The 22,652-nt window shown below is 42.0% G+C and overlaps 2 protein-coding genes across 4 annotated transcripts in view; both read left to right on the forward strand.

Annotated features, from left to right (window-relative positions):
• sik3 (SIK family kinase 3) overlaps nt 1-3,191 on the forward strand; it is a 43,330-nt gene extending 40,139 nt beyond the window's left edge. For all 3 annotated transcript variants that reach the window (XM_072454852.1, XM_072454868.1, XM_072454860.1), the window contains one exon: nt 27-3,191. The gene's annotated coding sequence lies outside the window, so the exon portion shown is untranslated. The remainder of the gene's footprint in view (nt 1-26) is intronic.
• Nucleotides 3,192-6,115: 2,924 nt separating this feature from the next.
• Nucleotides 6,116-13,361, forward strand: LOC140367985 (transmembrane protein 25). The gene is made up of 9 exons (XM_072454816.1): nt 6,116-6,194; nt 7,822-7,910; nt 8,075-8,437; nt 9,183-9,473; nt 10,256-10,387; nt 10,447-10,480; nt 10,567-10,676; nt 11,755-11,823; nt 11,903-13,361. Exons 2-9 carry the CDS (start codon nt 7,859-7,861, stop codon nt 11,974-11,976), a joined length of 1,125 nt encoding a protein of 374 aa, XP_072310917.1. The 5' UTR covers nt 6,116-6,194; nt 7,822-7,858; the 3' UTR covers nt 11,977-13,361.
• Nucleotides 13,362-22,652: the final 9,291 nt, after the last annotated feature.

Below are 22,652 nucleotides of genomic sequence, written 5' to 3' on the forward strand. Positions count from 1 at the left end.
AGTGACGTTTTCTTCTCGTTTGGCAGGCGGATGCGTTTCCTGTGCATAAAGCGGTCCATATCAGCCATCCCGAGTCGAGCGGCGCCACGCCTCACCGCCGCCGTCGGCCCGAGCGCTCCGTGTGTCTGTCCCATTCGTTTTCCGTGGGGGGGTTCGGCGCGGGAGGGCTGTGTTTTTTTTGTTTTTTGTTTTTTTTTCTGGGACGGTAGGGCGGGGATGTACATAACATACGGGTGGGACCTCTTCAGTTCAAAAAGGTCAAAGTGCCAGCATCCCCCCCCCCCCCGTCTCGTTATATATCCTGAATCAAAGACCCTACGCCCCGTCTCGGCCTCTTCTTTTCAGCTCGTCGCATATTTCACTACGTGCCTACTCTTGGCATGGACAGTCATTCTCACAGAAATACTCACACGCCCAAAGTATTGAGTTCAGACCCGGCTTTTGTGCGGGAAAAATAAAACTACGAGGTTTCGTCCGCTCGCCTTCAGCGTTCCCGCGGCGGCGCTCATTCCCCCGGGCGGACCCTAACCTCGGGATATTCAACTAAAAGCGGAAAGCGTTTCTCTTTTTTTTTTTTATCGGGATCTGTGTTTCCAAAGATGGCTAATCGACATCGCACAGGGCAAACCGGCTCTCTCCATTCGTGTAACTTTTGTTTAATTCTTTTATTTTAGAATTCATTTTTGCAGCCAATGTTCGTGTAGGCATTAGTGTATGGTCAATATTGTTAACTCTTACTGTTTTCTGTAAAGAACTTTTATTATATTAATTATATTATTATTAATGGAAAAACAGTACTGTGTTGCAAGGAAGAAATTGTTCTTGATTACTTAACTAATTCTGCACTTTCTTTCAAACTCTACCCGATTGTCTGTTACAGCGCCCCCTGTTGACGCTCCTCCTCCGACGCTATGACCCCGCTTACATGCATTTCCATACCGCTTTCTCCTTTCCATGTCAAAGTGAAAGTGTATTGCATTGTGGGTAGTTTTACCAAACATCCTCCTTTCCTTGTACAGTTATGCCATGTATAGAGCGCTATTGCCATTTTCTGTATGTAATCTTAACGTTTTATCTCGTTTTTTGTTTCGAAAGTCGTCCGAGAGGCTTTTTTTTATATATAATTTTTTTGGGGGGGGTCATTTGTAATTTTTGGAACGTCTTTTATCGTGTAACTTTTTTTTTGTTTAAAGAACCTTGAGATTTCTAGCCAAAAGAGGACAGAGAGAAGAGACCGTGCTCTTTCTGTGTCGTTAAAGATTGTTCTTATTGTTTTAAATATTATTCTATCGAGACACTTGAATACGAGGAGAGTCATTATTTTGTGTTGCTTTTAAAAGTTTCAACAAAAAAACCCCCACCGTTGATGTTGTGAAACGTCATTCTCGTCGATGTTTCTGGGGCCTGTTTCTCTTTCAAAAAGGTCGGCGGCAGGCTATACAGGGTCAGACATTTGTGGGAGCGGCGGGTTGGATGGGTGCTACTACAAAAAAGACTTCTTCAACAACTACAACAACAAAAAAGATGGAAAAAAAAGTCCATAAAAACAAGGAAATAACTTGTAAAATAGCTGACATATCATCTTCAATGTCACAGTGTGGACGCGGACAAAACCGTTTCTGTTTTTTGCTGTCCCTGCTCCAAGCCTGTTCCATTTTCTCTTGCTTTGAATGACGCCTTATGGACCAGACCCTCCTCTTCTTCTTCTTCCTCCTCCTCTTCCTCCTCCTCTCCAGGCATTGTTGCAACCGAGGAGGACACTACTTCTATTATATTACATTTCCTTGGCTTCGTCCACTTCATTTTTGCGTATTTTATTTCAATTTTTTTCCTCCCTTTCCCTCGCAAAAAAAGCCTGGGAAGGACACGTCGAATAAAGTGGGATTTCCACCCTTTTGAACGAACGGTTGAACGGATCTGTAGAATTGAACTCGCCTCCTCGACGAGCAGGGGGCGGGGAAAGGATACGAGCGGACTCAAAAACCAATACAATACCGTGTTCGTGGCTTTGGACCTCAGCTTCAGTGTGAAAAGCTACAGGAGCCCTTGATGTATGTTTGACAGTTTAATTTATCGTTTTGTTCGTTTGTTCTCTGTTCTTTTCATTAAGGGACACCAGGATCGGGCCAGAAAGAGATTTATGGCTGTCTAGATTTATACTGTAAACAATAAAGTGTGTGTTAAATGTCTCAGAGCTGTAGGAGGTGCTTCCCATATACTCGTCTACTCCTGTTAAGACATTTACTTCAGTTACTTTTGGGTGGCCGTGCTGTGTTTACTTTACAATGCAGTAAGATTAGAGTTTATTTTCATGACTACTACGGCAATGTAATATGTATTTTCGTTCATATTCTCAGTGGCCATGATAGAAGAAAAGGTGGAGCGTAGCAGAGCGTTTGTCACTCATTGTGCTAACTTTGTTCCTGTGGAAATGATATAAACCATTTATATTGGCTAATAGCTATTGATACTCAGTAATAGTATTGTTGTTGACCGCTGTTACTTGATTATATTATGACGCTATTTTTCAAAAGGCTCTACACAGTCTTATCGTAACATTTGATATGATGCCAAAACAATAAAACTAAAAGGAAATGAAGTGGAGTTGAGTTTGCATTTTCATCTTTTTATACCAGTTTGTTTTGGACCTTGAAGAAAACTAAATTATTAGTGTTAGTTTTATGAAATCGGGGGATATTGCATATGCTTTTATGCAAAACTGTTCACAATTAGTTTGATTATTGTGTGGCTGGACTGTAAACTCTCTAAATTTTGTCTAAATGGTCCTTGTTTGTGTGACTTCTTGTGGCTGGATTGTAGTTTCAAATCTTAATGGGATTTCTTGGTTTGGTATTGACTTCCACACTATTGCTGCAAACAGACACAGTATATGGGAAGCACGGCAGAACGCAGAGGAAAGAGTTGTATTTGAACCAAAACGGCCCTTTCCATCCAACACCATTTCTATTCGCACCAAGACAACTCTCCGCTCTACTCCTGTTTCCTGACGTTTAATTTAATTTTTGAATTTTCTTTTTTTTTTTTTTTTATCCTGTTCATTTTGTCCCTTTTCTGTTCATGTTCTGTTCATTTGAGTACAAATACTAAAGTGCAACAATGATTAAAAATAATATCAACCAAACTGAGATGAATAAATAAATATATATAAATAAATAAATAATTTAAAAAGATGTCAACTGGATGTGTCTTTGTGCAGAACTTTGAACATGACCTTAGTTTGTCATTGATATATCTTAAAAAAAACATTACTGTCGAGACTCAGACGTACATTTTCTATTTTGAATCTCTGCAAGAATTGTTTTGAGCTTTTCCTTTCAATTTGATTAGAATTGTCTTTTTTCTTTTGGAGGTATTTGGCATTTAACAGTCTAGTTTACACAGCCAGACGCCAGAGAATAAACGCCACAATGTGATTTATCTGCACTGCACCGGATGAACCAGTGCACTACTTTGTGTGCCGCTGCTTATAGGTCTGAACCGCTGCACTGCAGAGAGAGGCTTTTCAGTCCAGACTAATTGAGCAGGGCGCACGCTGGGATTACAAAGTGTGTCCATATAGATGCATAAACAGCCATTTGCCAACAGTAGATCATTGTGTCACGGAGCTTCTTCTTATCGGATCGTTTGTCTCACTCTTCTGTTTTTATTTCCATGTTCAATCTTCCCTCCATTTGCACATTAAACTCTCCGCTTCGCTTTGCTGCAAATGGCCACGGGATTTAGATGTTAAAGTAAAGCTCTGCCTTGGGTCCTGTGCCATTTAAATAACCAGATTAGTGCTCTAAAGAAATTGTACATATTCAAATCTTTTGTCATCGGAACGTACAGAATTTGGAAGGCAAATTCTCTGACAAAATGCATTTGACCATTTTAAATGTCCTGTGTAGCAATGTCAAGTTTTCTTTTCTATTACAAAAGATAGAAAAAAAACACATTTATTTGTTGTAAAATATATCCATAAAAAATATTAACGTTCAGTATTGGGAGGTCAATATTTCTATAAATATTTGTCCAGTAAAACATAAAAATAAACTCCAACAATTAAACCATCTAAAATACAATTGTTAAATGTGTTTAAACCAGACTTTGACATCACTCGCATGTATCTGCGTGGTTGTGTATAGAAATGTCAGATTGTTTTTCTATTACAAAACTTATACAATTTACTTGTATTGTAGTTTTGAAAAAAAGTATAATTTGCTGTTAAATACATCCAGAGATAAAATTAAAATAAAAGTATTGTGAGGTCAACATTTCTGTAAATAATTGTCCAGTAAAACCTAAAAAACTCCAATAATTAAACAAATAATCTAAAATGTAGTTGTAAATGATATTTTGTTTTTCATATTTTGTGATATTCTGAGGTTAATACCAGATCCTTCATTTAAATTATATTGTTACGCTTCACATTTGCCTCCATTCCAGACCCTACAATACATTGTTTACAGAATGTTTAGTGGGTCTATTGAGCATTAATTATTAAAACGATTCAAACATTCTCAAGTATGACGATTATAACTTCTGATCATTGAATAATTTGGCCACATTTTCCTTATTGAATAAATAAAATGAATGAATAAATACCCTTAAAACGCTAGTACAAATAAATATCCCTGAATGGAGGTAAACGTGAAGTGAAATATAATGGGATTTCAATGTAGAAACTGGGATTAACCTCAGAATAGAATGTTTTAGAACATAAAACACCAAAACCGGGCAGGACCAAAGAGAAACAAAATAAGTAAAAAATAAAATGAGGAACAGGGGACATCCAAAGAAAAGTTTAAAGCATATTAAGTCCAAAATAGAGGTCGCATTTAGTCCATCGTCTGTCAATTTTGTCCATTTTCAGATTGAGTCAATTTTGCGTATGCTGATTATGATGTAGGTCCAGTCTTTAATCGTCGGTGCAGTTTGTGTCATCCATTTTTTTTTGTGATGGCCTTCTTCCCAGCTCCCAGAAGTATGTTCCAAAGGGATCCATCTATTATGTCTATGGCAGGGGTTTTGAGGCCCAAATACATAGTTCTGAAATCGAGTGGGATGGCGGGATCTGCAGTGCCTCGTTCAGTCCCAGAACACATTATAATGATGTTCCTCCTGGTAACCCTGGTAACCACAGCCTCTCCAACATTTAGCATTTCCCTGTGATTAATGAGCACTTTGACAGCACATTCTTTCAACAGAAATCTTTCCATTCATATGATTCTGTAAACAAATTTACTGTAATTGTATTGCGCACGATTTGTTTATTTCAAATTATATTATAGACACTTATTTCTATTTTTGTATTCAGAAAAAAAAATCTGAAATATATTTTATTTCCAGCTGTAACACAAAAGCACATTTCTCCCTTGGAAATTCAAAATATTCCTTTATATTTATGTTATTAACCATCACATGTAGTAAGTGTTATGAATGTGTATGAGTGACGTGGATGAGTGACGTGCATGAGTGAAGAATAATGAGTTGTGTAGAAGTGTATATTTATCACTGATTTATTTACAATAATGGAAATGTGTTTTAATGCCTTTTATATCTGTGCAGGATTTAGAAAAGCCCAACCAGGGACAGAAGTTGAAAATTAGCTCTGGCTATAAACTTTGTGTGCATCACATCAGCTGCAAGCTTTGTTTGTAACTATGTACGATGCATTGTCCCTGTCAAATAAATAAATAAAATACATCTTTAGTCAGTTTAATATTCAAAATGTGTTCACTTTTCTGCCCATCGCCTCCAATCATTGAATTTTGATCATTACAAAACATTAAAACGCGTGTATTCTAACTGTAAATTGGACATTCAGAAATCCTTCTTTTGGTTTAATAAAAATAAAAGACACATTTAGAAGCAAAGTCTAAAGAAGTCTAAACAGAAGCATTCCTGTTGTAGCGCAGTGGGAGTAAAAGGCGCACCATCACTTTCCAGAGCGCGTCTGTGCGTGCGTCTGTGCGTGCGTCTGTGCGTGCGTCTGTGCGTGCCGACTGCCGCGTGCGTACGTAGATCAGGGAAAGCCACTGAGTCAGGGCTGCTGCTGTTATTGCTGCTGCTGCTGTTATTGCCGTTATTGCTTCCGCCGCCATCCCGTCGCTTTTGCCCCGGTTTTGCGCCACGATGGAGCCCCTTCCTCAGGCGTCGCTGCGACTTCGACACTTTCCGCACGAACAGCTGAGGTAATAGAGCCCCCCCCCCCCCCCCCCCAGTGCCGTGTGGATGTTCCGCTCTCTGCATGCGGCAAACCATGTCCCGGGATGCTCAGGTGACTCTCCGCGGCGGTTATTGTCCGTGCATACATGTCCGCGGACAGTAACGGGACCAGGCTCCGTGAATGTGAGCGAATGCGTGTGTAGTTTATGCACAGTTCCGTGGTGGAGCCGACAGATCACGTGACCGATTTTGCAAGCTAGCACCATTTTTATGCATTGCCTGTGCCCACTGATGCCCACTGATGCCCACTGATGCTTAATGATGCCCACTGGTGGTGCCCACTGGTGCAAGCTGCAGGTCTGGAGTGAGAGTTTGCAAACTAATGTTGAAAATGTGCTGTGCGTTTAAGCCTGTAGTTTAATGATGTCCCTGTAGGTCCAGCAGAGGAGAAATGCAGTGTAGTTGGGATGTAACGATTAATCATGACTTTAAATAATCTTAATTGTCCTTGGGTAATTGTAATTGTTATCTCGGCCATACAGACTGAAACACATATAAGAAAGACAGTGGCATTATTAATACAAAATGACAAAAAAAAAGAATTAACACTTTCTTTATTTGTAAATGTTGTTTATTTCAGTCATTAAATCAACCTTTATTTGGTTGATAATGCATCGCTGACCAGTCAATTACTAAAATATGTAGTTGTTAATTACCAGGGTGACTCAGAGAGACTGTGTGAATTGAAATAATAGCCTAATGATAATATAGTAATAATAATGTGGCTCAAGTTTGAATAAATCTATAAAATATAAGTTATTGTACTCTTCTCTCGTGTAACATCTTTTAAAATATAGTAAAGTAAAGCAATAGCTAATCGGTAAAGATAATTAAATCTTCCTATGCATCATAAATAAATACAATAAATAAATGATGATGACCCGTGTAACATTTTGAGTAATCCTGCATGATATTCTATTTTTTTTTTTAAATCCCAGTTGTTTGTCCCTTCATGACTTCCAAAGGGAGTCGGCCGAGTTGATTATTGAACAAGGCTAAATACAAAATAGCATTTTCCAAAAAGGTTGCTTCTGCATATTTAATGATGTGCAATTAAGCACATCATTAAATTTTATGAAGAGAGTATGAGACACGCAGATATGAACCATTTTAGACACTTTTATGATACTTGGGCTGAGGTCATTGCTTCACATCCAGGGGTGTGTGAGCACTCAGCGGTCGGGTTCTTTCAGCTCTCAGATTTTACGCTGAAAGTGAATAGTATTAGAAAATTCAAAGGTTTGTGGTCACCGTGGTGAAGTGGTTAAGGGCAAGAGTGATTGTTTCCGTTGTGGCCGTCGTTGGTTCAATTCCAGCCCTTGACTACAGCTGTCCTGCCTAATTAAACAGAAAAAAATCTTTACAAAGAAAATATAATCATAATAAACTAAGCAAGCAGAACAAGTAAAACTTTGTGACAATGGTTTATTCTAATTAAGACCTGTTTTAGCCCCAATTTAGCCCTAAAATAGTCCTGTTGTCGACCTGATTTAGATCTGGTGGTATCTGGAGAGCCAAATACTGTCTTTGGTGGTACTTAGTGTAAAAAGTTAAAGAACCACTGGCTTGCAAACTGTTGTGTATCGTTTCCAGCAGATAGATGTGGTAAGAGCGAGGAGCTGAGGACAGGATGAAGAGCTCCGCCGTCGTGCTGCTTCACACTCTGGCCTTATCCTGGACAGGTAACAACACATCATTTTATTCATATTTGACGTGCAGGAATGTAAAGCCTGTGCAACAAATCACCGTTAATAACATAACATGGTAAATTAATGAAGAATAAGCATCATTTTAAAGCGTCATGTTCTGTACGGCACTTTGAATGAGTACGAATTATGCTCTTCAGGTGCAGTTGAGTCTGGGCCCAAAATCGATGGGCGTCAGCGCACGTCCCTGACCCTGAGGGAGAACATGACCCACCGCTTCAAATGTCAGACGGACAGCTGGGACCCCCGCGCCCCTCCCCTGCTCACCTGGTACCTGAACGGAGAGCAGCAGCAGCAGCGCCTGCAGAGCAAACCTCCACCGAAAAGAGGCCGGCGAGTCATGGCGCCGCCCCGAGACGATCCAAGAGATGGAGCAAACCCTCAACATCCAAACAGCACTTTCTCTCTGAAAGTGCGCAGATGGGACCGGGAGCTGGTGTGCGTCGCCTCTAACCCCAAAACAGGGCAAAGTTATAACGCTACAGTCATGTTGAATATACAATGTAAGTGTTTTTTTTAAGTGTGACGTTGGATTATGACACAAACGTGTAAATTAATCATAGTAAAATGTCTGTATTGTGATTGGTTGCAATGGCACTCAGAAGTACATAACCAGGTAAAAGCTTGGACACACTTTTTCATTCAATCATTTATTTATTTTTCTGACTATTTCCATGGTGTATTCTCACTTAAGGCATCAAAACTATGAAAACTTACTGTATGAAAGTGTGAAATAACTCAACACATGGCGATGGTGGTAGTGATACGAATTGAATCCTGATCCCATCCCTGTGACAGTTTGCTTTTTTGTTTTGTCATATCGGGATTCACTATTTTTCTATTTAATGCAGCTTTATTCAACCAATCACGGGCAAGTGTGAAGTTCCAGAAGAAGCAGATAACTTTATTCACCTCTTAAAGCAATAGAAACATAATTATTCAGGAACATTGCGACATTATCAGTCTTTCCTAGTTTACAATCTTCAAATTAGCTGCCGTTTGCTCTAAGTATAACTACATATTTAGAGTTATTAAAAAATGAATGAGAAAGTGTGTCCAAGCCTTTGACTGGTAGTCTACTCACATGACATTTAAATTAAAGTTTCCTTAATTCCTTAGCAACATAAAGTATCACCAGTGTTGTGAACGCAGGAAGCCCACAAAGATGGATGTTGAAGAGCAATGTGCAGTGATGTCCTGTGTCTCTGAACATAACTGGACTCATTTCCTCCCCTGGTTTGTCCCCAGTCCAGCCTGAGATCCTTAAAGTCAATGCCCAGTACAGTGAGAGCGCAGACCCAGGGCTTTCTTTGGTCCTGTTCGCGCTGGTCCGGTCCAATCCGCCTGCCGCCCTCAGCTTCATGGACCAGACGGGGCATGTGGTCGCCAACACCTCGGACTTCCTCATCCTGGACTCCCACAGCTACCCGTGGTTAACTAATCACAGCCTGCGCGTGGCTCTGAACAGCCTTTCAGGAAACATGTCCCTGAACGCCGACAACAGCCTGGGAACGGCACAGAGCAACCTCACTCTGGCAGGTCAGTCCCAAACACTTGACCCTTTTACCGTATGTTCTCTGTTACAACCTATTTCCATATTTATAACTAGATCATAATAAGTACAATTCATGCATGGTAATTCAATGTAAGCGCTTTACATAACAGTACAATATGTCTATGTATTTGAGTTGTTGTTCTACATCTGTTTATTTTCATGTAAATGGTGGTTGAGTTGAAATTAGTTTGGGAAAAACATCTAAATTGATGACAGAGAATAGAAAATAAACCGTTTTATTGTGTAGTTTTATTTAAGATTGTCAAATTAAAAATGGTCTAAAATGTTAAACTTTTGTATATTTTGTATACTTATTCCATTGTACGCAAGATACTTTTTACTTTCTGATACGCAGAGGTTGTTGAAGTAGCCAAACGTATAAAGGTAATTGGAGAAATGATTATGTATTTATCTTATTATTTAAGATTTGAGTTTATGTCATTGGAAATACTAGAATATAGGCATTCAGAAATGTTTTGTGTGTCCAAAGAACAGACATAAAAACATATAATATCTGAAGAATTTGTGCACGCTTTTGTCTTTTGGCCATATCTTACTCACAGTGGGAAGTGTAAGCAAGAGTATTGTTACTTCAAGCTAAATATTACTCAGAAAACTACTCTGAAAAGTACAATTCCTTACTCAAGTGAATGTAACTTTAGTAAATGTAACTGTCCTCCTCTGTTGACACATCAGTATTATTCAGTCAGCATTGTTGTTGTTGTTGTTGTTGTTGTTGTTGTTGTTGTTGTTGTTGTGCCCTCAGAGTTCCTGCAGTCCCGGGTGGAGGTGCCAATTTTAGGGATCGTGATGGGAGGGGCCATGGCGTTTATGGCCCTGCTCATCCTCAGCCTCATCGTGCTCTGCCTCATGCAAAAGAACAAGAGCAAGAACATCGGTAACTCCCAAACACATTTGCCATATTTGACTGTGCCATTTACCGCTGTCGTATTTCAGATGAGCCGGTGGAGATCGTGATGGCGACAAAGAGGTAGTGTTATCGGACCGTAAAAAGTGCCGAATCTACACTATGATTAGTCGTGGTTTGTCGCGCTGATTTTGCCGTTATTCCTTCAGTGAATCCACCACTTTGAAGACGGAGAAACCAGAGAAGCCTCACATGCCGAGGGAAAACATGTCTTTGCCTTCGAACATGCAGCTCAACGACCTCAGCACTTTAAGAAGAGGTACAAGGCAGACACGCGCTAAAATGTTACCAAAAAGTAGAGCCACATGACAATCGTGTCGCTTCAGTGTTTGCGTCGGTTGCTCGGGTCATTTCACCCACGTTTCCTCCACAGCGCTGTGTGTTTGGACACTAATACTGCGATGAAACCCGAATACTTTCGTTCATGTCGTGTCAAGTCTTCAACCGAACTTCCAGACTCTTTTTTAAATTGACTGCGTTCACACTTGCAATCACCACATCAACAGTAGTTACATTAAACTAGGACTAAACGTGGACTATTCTAGGACCTAACCGAGTTTTCATCGGGAATAAACTGGACCAAACTGACTTTATCTGGTGTATTTGTAGAGAAAAGTAGAAACATCTATAGAAAATGACAGGAAGTGACGCTACACCAGGGGTGGGCAAACTACGGCCCGCGGGCCACATGTGGCCCGTTTGTCTTTATAATCCGGCCCGCCAAACATGCCAAGTAATATTCAAAAAACATTTTTTTTTGTATTTTTCCCCTTTTTTGCCCTCAGGCATCCGTCTGCACTTGTGTCCTTAATAAATATGACGTGAAATGAATTAAATAATGGATTCAATAGCCTATATTTGACAGAAAAGTGATCTTTTATTTGATATTTGATATATATATTTTTTCACACCAATGATCGTGGGCTGGCCCTCCGCTTCTTGCCTGAATTCGAATATGGCCCTCGGAGGAAAATAATTGCCCACCCCTGCACTACACTCATTCCAGACTAAATTTATGCATAATTTACACAAAATAATCTACTTTTTTGACGTTCTCAACATAATTCAACAATAAAAAGCTGCTCGCATATATTGTAATTTGTCAAATAAAAAAGATTATGCCACTAGATGTGTTTTTTCCCAGTGTTTGATGGGTAATTTCCTAGTGTGATGTCATCAATTACAAACAAGCAGTGAGCTACTCTGGGAAAACAATTTCATATTTTTTTTAGCAACATTTGAAATATATAAAACTTAACAGCATAGGTACTAGTCATAGGCACTTGTACTCACACGATGTACTTCTTAACCTCTTAACCTGTAAATGTTCACTGCAGTTCGAGACATTGCAAAACAACACAGTTTGGATGAAGAGGAAGATTTGTCGCTAGCCTACGCCGCCAGAGGTGAGCAAACGTGTCTTAATTCATATCGTTTTCCCGCCACGTGTCCTCGCGGTGACGTCCGTCCCTTTCCTGACGCCAGGTTTCGCTCGGTACCCGATGGTCGGCTACATCTACAAAGTGAGCAGCACAAGCAGTGAGGAGATCTGGCTCTGACGCGACGAGTCTCAACGAATCGGAAAACGGTGCATGAGCAACTCCCGTACTAACCGACAGGCCGTCTCCGGTGAGGCTTAAACAGAACTGCCAATCCAATCTACCGCTCACTGTAACTTTCCAGCTGCTCGGACCTGGGACACGTGTAATCCGCGGTTAGGAGAACGATTCGCTAGCCGCAATTACCGGTCCGTTACGACGCTGCTCGGTGACATGTACCACGCTCGACTTTACAGTGTTTTTGTCCCAAACGCAGTTAAGGATCCTGATAGCGATACAGAAATGATGTTTGGCCAGACTTTATACCCATTTTAAGAGGTGAAGTTCATATTTTGTCTTTCACATTCGGGCAGCTAATGATGGGACACATGTTTTTGTATAAGTTTACCTCGCAATTTTCTTACTTTTTACTTCAAAATTGACACATGTAGCTTTTCTGGTCGCCTGCTCGTCTCCGTTCTGCGTTCTTTTTACCTGCAACGTTCCACAATATGCAGTTCACTCATCCGTCTCCGTGCAAACAAGCAGGTTTAGCCTCCAGGCCAAGTTACAGGGCTGGGGTCTTACTTATAAAGCACGCGTATGTACAAAAAAATGTTGCGTATCCGACTTTCCATGTTAAGTCTGTGAGCCACTCGACTTAGAAATGAGTGATTCAGTTCAAAAAACGTCAAACTTTGCGCGTAAGGGGCTTTCAGAGGTGAAGTAGAAGACGCAAGGGAGCACGTTTCTGGAGGTTTATGGAAGTTTGTGTTTTATAAATGCGACCCCAGTTCTGTGGAGGGAATGAACGCAAGACAAATAAACATTCCCAGCAAAGCAACAACGGACAAACAAGATGGCGGCTCCGCGAGCAGAAAAGTCACATTGTGCGTCTTCTCATTCTTACCCCTGGAAACTGAATGTTGTAGGTTTGACCACGACCTAAACGTGTCTCGATTGTCTCTGGACTTCTGATTTTTTAAATAATGAACAATGATCCCAGACACGGATGCCGCTTTAAAACCCGCGCAGATTTAATTCTTTCTACCTTCTAAGACTCAAATAGCTCAAATAGCCGTCTGACATGCACCGGTCCGAATCGTCTCCTGTTCTCACCGACAAAGCCATACTTAAACCTCTCATACTGATTGTCTGTGCGTGTATCTTACCCATAATGCCCCCCAGTAACGGCATGCGCTCCCTGCTCTATGCTAACAGCTGAATATCCCAAAAAAAACTAAAAACATGTGCTCTGTGAGATTTGATATTTGACCTCAAAGTGTCTACAAATGGTGCATTATGACGCAATATGTATTTGTATGTGGAGAACATGTAGCATTGATTGTACTAAATGCACATGTACAGTGAGTGTGTCGAAGCATCTAATAAAGATTATATTGAGATTGTGTCGAGTGAATTCACTGCAATGAAACGACGGGGAAGCAATGCTATAAAAACATGAATAACTGAATGAACAAAGTCGTTCTCACTTCTCAGTATCTTGATACTTGATAGTTGCACTAAACGGTTAAAAATATGAAAAAAAATAATTCAAAAGTAGTTTTTACTCAGTTATATTTACTCAAGTTAAGAAAATACTACATACTTTTACTTCTCTTACTTGCATAACAGTTGTTGTTTCTCTTCCCCCCATCTATTAATGGCTAAAGCTTTATGTTGAAAATGCTAAATCATAATTTGAACATATTTAACACTGCTCAGATTTAATTTAGTTTTTGTCATTTATCTAAAAAGTTTGATGCCCATGTTTAGTATTACGTCCTTCCACATTGCACTATTAATTAAAATATTAACAGATTTTACATAAAGTTACTGTTTCTCTGGTAATAGTTTCCCAAAATACTTTTTCACTATTTTATACTTCTTCTTGAGTAATATTATTTTTACTTAACAATACTTTTATTTGAGTTGCCTAAATATTTTCCTACTCTTTCCACCTCAAATGTGATGTATGTACTGCAGTTGGTACAATCACTATTCTTTTTTTTAACACTGCAACATTTGTTACAATAAATTCTACTCAATACTACTTATATCACATAATAACTTTCCTAACATTTACTCTCGTTCAAGCTGCTGGTTGCTTCACTCATTTGCCTCCAGGGGGAGCTCTTACACTCTTACACGCTGGATAACATGGCACTCATTTAACTCACATTTGCACACCCATTTCTCTCAAAACAAACACATGAAGTTAAAGTACTGACTGAGGTGGAATAGTGCCACATGTTCAGTGGGATTTGAGAACAGCAGGTGCAGAAGGAGGAAAGGTTTGGAGCCTGTTTCTGAGTGGAGTCGATGGCGGAGCAGGTGTGGCTCTGGGTCACTGGTTTCTGTGGCTTGTCTTCTCACAGGAAGTGGAGTTTTGTCACAATTCTTGGTTCACACGTGATGAGGGAATGGAAAAAGGGAAAAAATTACTTCATGTTTGTGAAGGTTTTTAGTTAAAGGGATTTCGATGATATCATAGTGGACTTCATTTACACTTCTCCGGGGGTGTATGAGGGCCCCGTATTGAAACATAACGTATGATACAATCTGATGGTGCAATAATACAGTGTTTCATCCAGATTGACACATTTAAATGAGGTGTGACTGAGCTTCAGCAACTTTATTCAGGCTTGGAACATTAATGTGAGGTTTTTTAATGCAAAATACAATACATGTTATTGAGGTTTAAGATGGTAGAATTACTTGGAGTAGAAGTAAAAGGTACTGTCTATAATCAAATGGGCCAATTTAACAGAAGATATAAGGCCACATTTGGCTCTTGGGCCATGTTTTGGACAAAGTCTGTATTAATTGTCAGTCACATGACCATTAACATGAGCATTATTATTGTCATTATTATTATTAGTAGTAGTATTATTATCATGATCATTATTGCATATTTTAGAAGATGAAAAGCACATTTTTATACACCTCAAATAGAAAGTGTCCACATTTAACAAATACTGTTTAATCTGTGGTCAAATTATTTTTGATTTGTTATTATTTTTATCTATCAATGACTTTTTTGATCAGAAAAATAGTTTGCTGAAGTTGCTGCAGTGCTGAATTGTAAATGTTTTATTCAATTAAAGGGGCATTTTTTGGGTGTGCCATGTTTTTGCTTTGCTTGAAATGGAGTTACTCATCTATGTTTGCATTGAATAAAATACAGGTGGTTTTACTGCATTTACGGCATTTGTACACACGCTTGTCTGTAAACAGAGTTAAAAACCAATACATTCCAGGCAAAGCAATGATCCTCCATTGAGACATGCAGACTCACCAAAGTTACATAGTGTGCCTTTAATGAAACACTTGTTTCCTACACCTCTTCAAACCCTGTGTGTTACATTTTGAGTTGTTTCAGCTCCACTTTTCTTTGTCCTGGATGCACAGCAAAACACAACAAGTCATTTGTAGTGGGGGCTGCAGTAGTAGTAGAAGTAGTAGGTTGGTGATGCAGTAGTGGTAGTTGGTGATGCAGTAGTAGTAGTAGTGGTAGTTGGTTATGCAGTAGAGGTAGTGGGGTGCTGCAGTAGTAGTAGTAGTAGTGGTAGTTGGGGCTGCAGTACTAGTAGTAGTGGTAGTTGGTGATGCAGTAGTAGTAGTAGTGGTAGTTGGTTATGCAGTAGTAGTAGTAGTAGTAGTTGGGGCTCCAGTACTAGTAGTAGTGGTAGTTGGGGCTGCAGTAGTAGTAGTAGTGGTAGTTGGGGCTGCTGCAGTAGTAGTAGTGGTAGTTGGGGCTGCAGCAGTAGTAGTAGTAGAGGTAGTTGGGGCTGCTGCAGTAGTAGTTGGGGCTGCAGCAGTAGTAGTAGAGGTAGTTGGGGCTGCAGCAGTAGTAGTTGGGGCTGCTGCAGTAGTAGTAGTGGTAGTTGGGGCTGCAGCAGTAGTAGTAGTAGAGGTAGTTGGGGCTGCAGCAGTAGTAGTAGTAGAGGTAGTTGGGGCTGCTGCAGTAGTAGTTGGGGCTGCAGCAGTAGTAGTAGTGGTAGTTGGGGCTGCAGCAGAAGTAGTAGTAGAGGTAGTTGGGGCTGCAGCAGTAGTAGTAGTAGAGGTAGTTGGGGCTGCTGCAGTAGTAGTTGGGGCTGCAGCAGTAGTAGTAGTGGTAGTTGGGGCTGCAGCAGTAGTAGTAGTAGAGGTAGTTGGGGCTGCTGCAGTAGTAGTTGGGGCTGCTGCAGTAGTAGTAGTGGTAGTTGGGGCTGCAGCAGTAGTAGTAGTAGAGGTAGTTGGGGCTGCAGCAGTAGTAGTAGTAGAGGTAGTTGGGGCTGCTGCAGTAGTAGTTGGGGCTGCAGCAGTAGTAGTAGTGGTAGTTGGGGCTGCAGCAGTAGTAGTAGTGGTAGTTGGGGCTACAGTAGAGGTAGTGGGGGGCTGCAGTAGTAGTAGTAGTGGTAGTTGGGGCTGCAGCAGTAGTAGTGGTAGTTGGTGATGCAGTAGAGGTAGTGGGGGGCTGCAGTAGTAGTCGTAGAGGTAGTTGGGGCTGCAGCAGTAGTAGTAGTAGTGGTAGTTGGGGCTACAGTAGAGGTAGTGGGGGCTGCAGTAGTAGTAGAAGTAGTAGGTTGGTGATGCAGTAGTGGTAGTTGGTGATGCAGTAGTAGTAGTAGTGGTAGTTGGTTATGCAGTAGAGGTAGTGGGGTGCTGCAGTAGTAGTAGTAGTAGTGGTAGTTGGGGCTGCAGTACTAGTAGTAGTGGTAGTTGGTGATGCAGTAGTAGTAGTAGTGGTAGTTGGTTATGCAGTAGTAGTAGTAGTAGTTGGGGCTCCAGTACTAGTAGTAGTGGTAGTTGGGGCTGCAGTAGTAGTAGTAGTGGTAGTTGGGGCTGCTGCAGTAGTAGTAGTGGTAGTTGGGGCTGCAGCAGTAGTAGTAGTAGAGGTAGTTGGGGCTGCAGCAGTAGTAGTAGTAGAGGTAGTTGGGGCTGCTGCAGTAGTAGTTGGGGCTGCAGCAGTAGTAGTAGTGGTAGTTGGGGCTGCAGCAGAAGTAGTAGAGGTAGTTGGGGCTGCAGCAGTAGTAGTAGTGGTAGTTGGGGCTGCAGCAGTAGTAGTAGTGGTAGTTGGGGCTACAGTAGAGGTAGTGGGGGGCTGCAGTAGTAGTAGTAGAGGTAGTTGGGGCTGTATCAGTAGTACTAGTGGTAGTTGGGGCTGCAGCAGTAGTAGTAGTGGTAGTTGGGGCTGCAGTAGAGGTAGTGGGGGGCTGCAGTAGTAGTAGTAGTGGTAGTTGGGGCTGCAGCAGTAGTAGTGGTAGTTGGTGATGCAGTAGTGGTAATTGGGGCTGCTGCAGTAGTAGTAGTGGTAGTTGGGGCTACAGTAGAGGTAGTGGGGGGCTGCAGTAGTAGTCGTAGAGGTAGTTGGGGCTGCAGCAGTAGTAGTAGTAGTGGTAGTTGGGGCTACAGTAGAGGTAGTGGGGGCTGCAGTAGTAGTAGAAGTAGTAGGTTGGTGATGCAGTAGTGGTAGTTGGTGATGCAGTAGTAGTAGTAGTGGTAGTTGGTTATGCAGTAGTAGTAGTAGTAGTTGGGGCTCCAGTACTAGTAGTAGTGGTAGTTGGGGCTGCAGTAGTAGTAGTAGTGGTAGTTGGGGCTGCTGCAGTAGTAGTAGTGGTAGTTGGGGCTGCAGCAGTAGTAGTAGTAGAGGTAGTTGGGGCTGCAGCAATAGTAGTAGTAGAGGTAGTTGGGGCTTCTGCAGTAGTAGTTGGGGCTGCAGCAGTAGTAGTAGTGGTAGTTGGGGCTGCAGCAGAAGTAGTAGAGGTAGTTGGGGCTGCAGCAGTAGTAGTAGTGGTAGTTGGGGCTGCAGCAGTAGTAGTAGTGGTAGTTGGGGCTACAGTAGAGGTAGTGGGGGGCTGCAGTAGTAGTAGTAGAGGTAGTTGGGGCTGTATCAGTAGTACTAGTGGTAGTTGGGGCTGCAGCAGTAGTAGTAGTGGTAGTTGGGGCTGCAGTAGAGGTAGTGGGGGGCTGCAGTAGTAGTAGTAGTGGTAGTTGGGGCTGCAGCAGTAGTAGTGGTAGTTGGTGATGCAGTAGTGGTAATTGGGGCTGCTGCAGTAGTAGTAGTGGTAGTTGGGGCTACAGTAGAGGTAGTGGGGGGCTGCAGTAGTAGTCGTAGAGGTAGTTGGGGCTGCAGCAGCAGTAGTAGTAGTAGTGGTAGTTGGGGCTACAGTAGAGGTAGTGGGGGCTGCAGTAGTAGTAGTAGTAGTGGTAGTTGAGGCTGCAGTAGTAGTAGTAGTTGGGGCTGGAGTAGAGGTAGTTGGTGGTGCAGTAGTGGTAGTTGGGTCTGCAGTAGTGGTAGTTGATTATGCAGTAGTTGTAGTTGGTTATGCAGTAGTTGGAGTTGGTGATGCAGTAGTTGTAGTTGGTGCTGCAGTAGTTGTAGTTGGTGATGCAGTAGTGGTAGTTGGTTATGCAGTAGTTGTAGTTGGTGATGCAGTAGTGGTGGTTGGGTCTGCAGTAGCGGTAGTTGGTGACGCAGTAGTTGTAGTTGGTGATGCAGTAGTTGTAGTTGGTTATGCAGTAGTTGTAGTTGGTTATGCAGTAGAGGTAGTGGGGTGCTGCAGTAGTAGTAGTAGTAGAGGTAGTTGGGGCTGCAGCAGTAGTAGTAGTGGTAGTTGGGGCTGCTGCAGTAGTAGTAGTGGTAGTTGGGGCTGCAGTAGTAGTAGTAGAGGTAGTTGGGGCTGCAGCAGTAGTAGTAGTGGTAGTTGGGGCTACAGTAGAGGTAGTGGGGGGCTACAGTAGTAGTAGTAGAGGTAGTTGGGGCTGCAGCAGTAGTAGTAGTAGTGGTAGTTGGGGCTACAGTAGAGGTAGTGGGGGCTGCAGTAGTAGTAGTAGTAGTAGTAGTGGTAGTTGAGGCTGCAGTAGTATAGTAGTTGGTGATGCAGTAGTTGTAGTTGGTGATGCAGTAGTGGTAGTTGGTGATGCAGTAGTGGTAGTTGGTGATGCAGTAGTGGTAGTTGGTGATGCAGTAGTAGTTGTAGTTGGTGATGCAGTAGTGGTAGTTGGTGATGCGGTAGTTGTAGTTGGTGATGCAGTAGTTGTAGTTGGTGATGCAGTAGTGGTAGTTGGTGATGCAGTAGTGGTAGTTGGTGATGCAGTAGTTGTAGTTGGTGATGCAGTAGTTGTAGTTGGTGATGCAGTAGTTGTAGTTGGTGATGCAGTAGTTGTAGTTGGTGATGCAGTAGTTGTAGTTGGTGATGCAGTAGTTGTAGTTGGTGATGCAGTAGTGGTAGTTGGTGATGCAGTAGTTGTAGTTGGTGATGCAGTAGTAGTTGGAGTTGGTGATGCAGTAGTTGTAGTTGGTGATGCAGTAGTTGTAGTTGGTGATGCAGTAGTTGTAGTTGGTGATGCAGTAGTTGTAGTTGGTGATGCAGTAGTTGTAGTTGGTGATGCAGTAGTAGTAGTTGGTGATGCAGTAGTAGTTGGAGTTGGTTATGCAGTAGTTATAGTTGGTGATGCAGTAGTTGTAGTTGGTGATGCAGTAGTTGTAGTTGGTGATGCAGTAGTTGTAGTTGGTGATGCAGTAGTGGTAGTTGGTGCTGCAGTAGTTGTAGTTGGTGATGCAGTAGTTGTAGTTGGTGATGCAGTAGTTGTAGTTGGTGATGCAGTAGTTGTAGTTGGTGATGCAGTAGTGGTAGTTGGTGATGGAGTAGTTGTAGTTGGTGATGCAGTAGTTGTAGTTGGTGATGCAGTAGTTGTAGTTGGTGATGCAGTAGTTGTAGTCGGTGATGCAGTAGTTGTAGTCGGTGATGCAGTAGTTGTAGTCGGTGATGCAGTAGTAGTAGTCGGTGATGCAGTAGTTGTAGTCGGTGATGCAGTAGTTGTAGTCGGTGATGCAGTAGTTGTAGTTGGTGATGCAGTAGTTGTAGTTGGTGATGCAGTAGTAGTAGTTGGTGATGCAGTAGTTGTAGTTGGTGATGCAGTAGTTGTAGTTGGTGATGCAGTAGTTGTAGTTGGTGATGCAGTAGTGGTAGTTGGTGATGCAGTAGTTGTAGTTGGTGATGCAGTAGTTGTAGTTGGTGATGCAGTAGTTGTAGTTGGTGATGCAGTGGTTGTAGTTGGTGATGCAGTAGTGGTAGTTGGTGATGCAGTGGTGGTAGTTGGTGATGCAGTAGTGGTAGTTGGTGATGCAGTAGTTGTAGTTGGTGATGCAGTAGTGGTAGTTGGTGATGCAGTAGTTGTAGTTGGTGATGCAGTAGTTGTAGTTGGTGATGCAGTAGTTGTAGTTGGTGATGCAGTAGTGGTAGTTGGTGATGCAGTAGTAGTTGGAGTTGGTGATGCAGTAGTTGTAGTTGGTGATGCAGTAGTGGTAGTTGGTGATGCAGTAGTTGTAGTTGGTGATGCAGTAGTTGTAGTTGGTGATGCAGTAGTTGTAGTTGGTGATGCAGTAGTGGTAGTTGGTGCTGGAGTAGTTGTAGTTGGTGATGCAGTAGTTGTAGTTGGTGATGCAGTAGTGGTAGTTGGTGCTGGATTAGTTGTAGTTGGTGATGCAGTAGTTGTAGTTGGTGATGCAGTAGTTGTAGTTGGTGATGCAGTAGTTGTAGTTGGTGATGCAGTAGTTGTAGTTGGTGATGCAGTAGTTGTAGTTGGTGATGCAGTAGTTGTAGTTGGTGATGCAGTAGTTGTAGTTGGTGATGCAGTAGTTGTAGTTGGTGATGCAGTAGTTGTAGTTGGTGATGCAGTAGTGGTAGTTGGTGATGCAGTAGTTGTAGTTGGTGATGCAGTAGTGGTAGTTGGTGATGCAGTAGTGGTAGTTGGTGATGCAGTAGTGGTAGTTGGTGATGCAGTAGTTGTAGTTGGTGATGCAATAGTTGTAGTTGGTGATGCAGTAGTGGTAGTTGGTGATGCAGTAGTTGTAGTTGGTGATGCAGTAGTTGTAGTTGGTGATGCAGTAGTTGTAGTTGGTGATGCAGTAGTTGTAGTTGGTGATGCAGTAGTTGTAGTTGGTGATGCAGTAGTTGTAGGTGGTGATGCAGTAGTAGTAGTTGGTGATGCAGTAGTAGTTGGAGTTGGTTATGCAGTAGTTATAGTTGGTGATGCAGTAGTTGTAGTTGGTGATGCAGTAGTTGTAGTTGGTGATGCAGTAGTTGTAGTTGGTGATGCAGTAGTTGTAGTTGGTGATGCAGTAGTTGTAGTTGGTGATGCAGTAGTGGTAGTTGGTGATGCAGTAGTTGTAGTTGGTGATGCAGTAGTTGTAGTTGGTGATGCAGTAGTTGTAGTCGGTGATGCAGTAGTTGTAGTCGGTGATGCAGTAGTTGTAGTCGGTGATGCAGTAGTTGTAGTCGGTGATGCAGTAGTAGTAGTCGGTGATGCAGTAGTTGTAGTCGGTGATGCAGTAGTTGTAGTCGGTGATGCAGTAGTTGTAGTCGGTGATGCAGTAGTTGTAGTTGGTGATGCAGTAGTAGTAGTTGGTGATGCAGTAGTTGTAGTTGGTGATGCAGTAGTTGTAGTTGGTGATGCAGTAGTTGTAGTTGGTGATGCAGTAGTGGTAGTTGGTGATGCAGTAGTTGTAGTTGGTGATGCAGTAGTTGTAGTTGGTGATGCAGTAGTTGTAGTTGGTGATGCAGTAGTTGTAGTTGGTGATGCAGTAGTGGTAGTTGGTGATGCAGTGGTGGTAGTTGGTGATGCAGTAGTGGTAGTTGGTGATGCAGTAGTTGTAGTTGGTGATGCAGTAGTGGTAGTTGGTGATGCAGTAGTTGTAGTTGGTGATGCAGTAGTTGTAGTTGGTGATGCAGTAGTTGTAGTTGGTGATGCAGTAGTGGTAGTTGGTGATGCAGTAGTAGTTGGAGTTGGTGATGCAGTAGTTGTAGTTGGTGATGCAGTAGTGGTAGTTGGTGATGCAGTAGTTGTAGTTGGTGATGCAGTAGTTGTAGTTGGTGATGCAGTAGTTGTAGTTGGTGATGCAGTAGTGGTAGTTGGTGCTGGAGTAGTTGTAGTTGGTGATGCAGTAGTTGTAGTTGGTGAAGCAGTAGTGGTAGTTGGTGCTGGAGTAGTTGTAGTTGGTGATGCAGTAGTTGTAGTTGGTGATGCAGTAGTTGTAGTTGGTGATGCAGTAGTTGTAGTTGGTGATGCAGTAGTTGTAGTTGGTGATGCAGTAGTTGTAGTTGGTGATGCAGTAGTTGTAGTTGGTGATGCAGTAGTTGTAGTTGGTGATGCAGTAGTGGTAGTTGGTGATGCAGTAGTTGTAGTTGGTGATGCAGTAGTGGTAGTTGGTGATGCAGTAGTGGTAGTTGGTGATGCAGTAGTGGTAGTTGGTGATGCAATAGTTGTAGTTGGTGATGCAATAGTTGTAGTTGGTGATGCAGTAGTGGTAGTTGGTGATGCAGTAGTTGTAGTTGGTGATGCAGTAGTGGTAGTTGGTGATGCAGTAATGGTAGTTGGTGATGCAGTAATGGTAGTTGGTGATGCAATAGTTGTAGTTGGTGATGCAGTAGTTGTAGTTGGTGATGCAGTAATGGTAGTTGGTGATGCAATAGTTGTAGTTGGTGATGCAGTAGTAGTTGGAGTTGGTGCTGCAGTGTTAAAGTCGTACCTACACTTCCTGTTCCATCCCACATAAACATACAACTGCACCGACACACTCAGAGGTGCAACAGAAACCGGATCTGTTCAAGACCAAGGTTTTATGGCAAGTTTGTTTGCAGGAATTGATACGCTACATTTGAAAACCTCTGTATTTAGCTAATAACATCTATTATTGTAAAAAGCTCAAC

Source organism: Eucyclogobius newberryi, unplaced genomic scaffold (genome assembly GCF_026437365.1).
Source record: "Eucyclogobius newberryi isolate DKJ021-1_F unplaced genomic scaffold, fEucNew1.0.hap1 SCAF_10, whole genome shotgun sequence".
Taxonomy (NCBI): domain Eukaryota; kingdom Metazoa; phylum Chordata; class Actinopteri; order Gobiiformes; family Gobiidae; genus Eucyclogobius; species Eucyclogobius newberryi.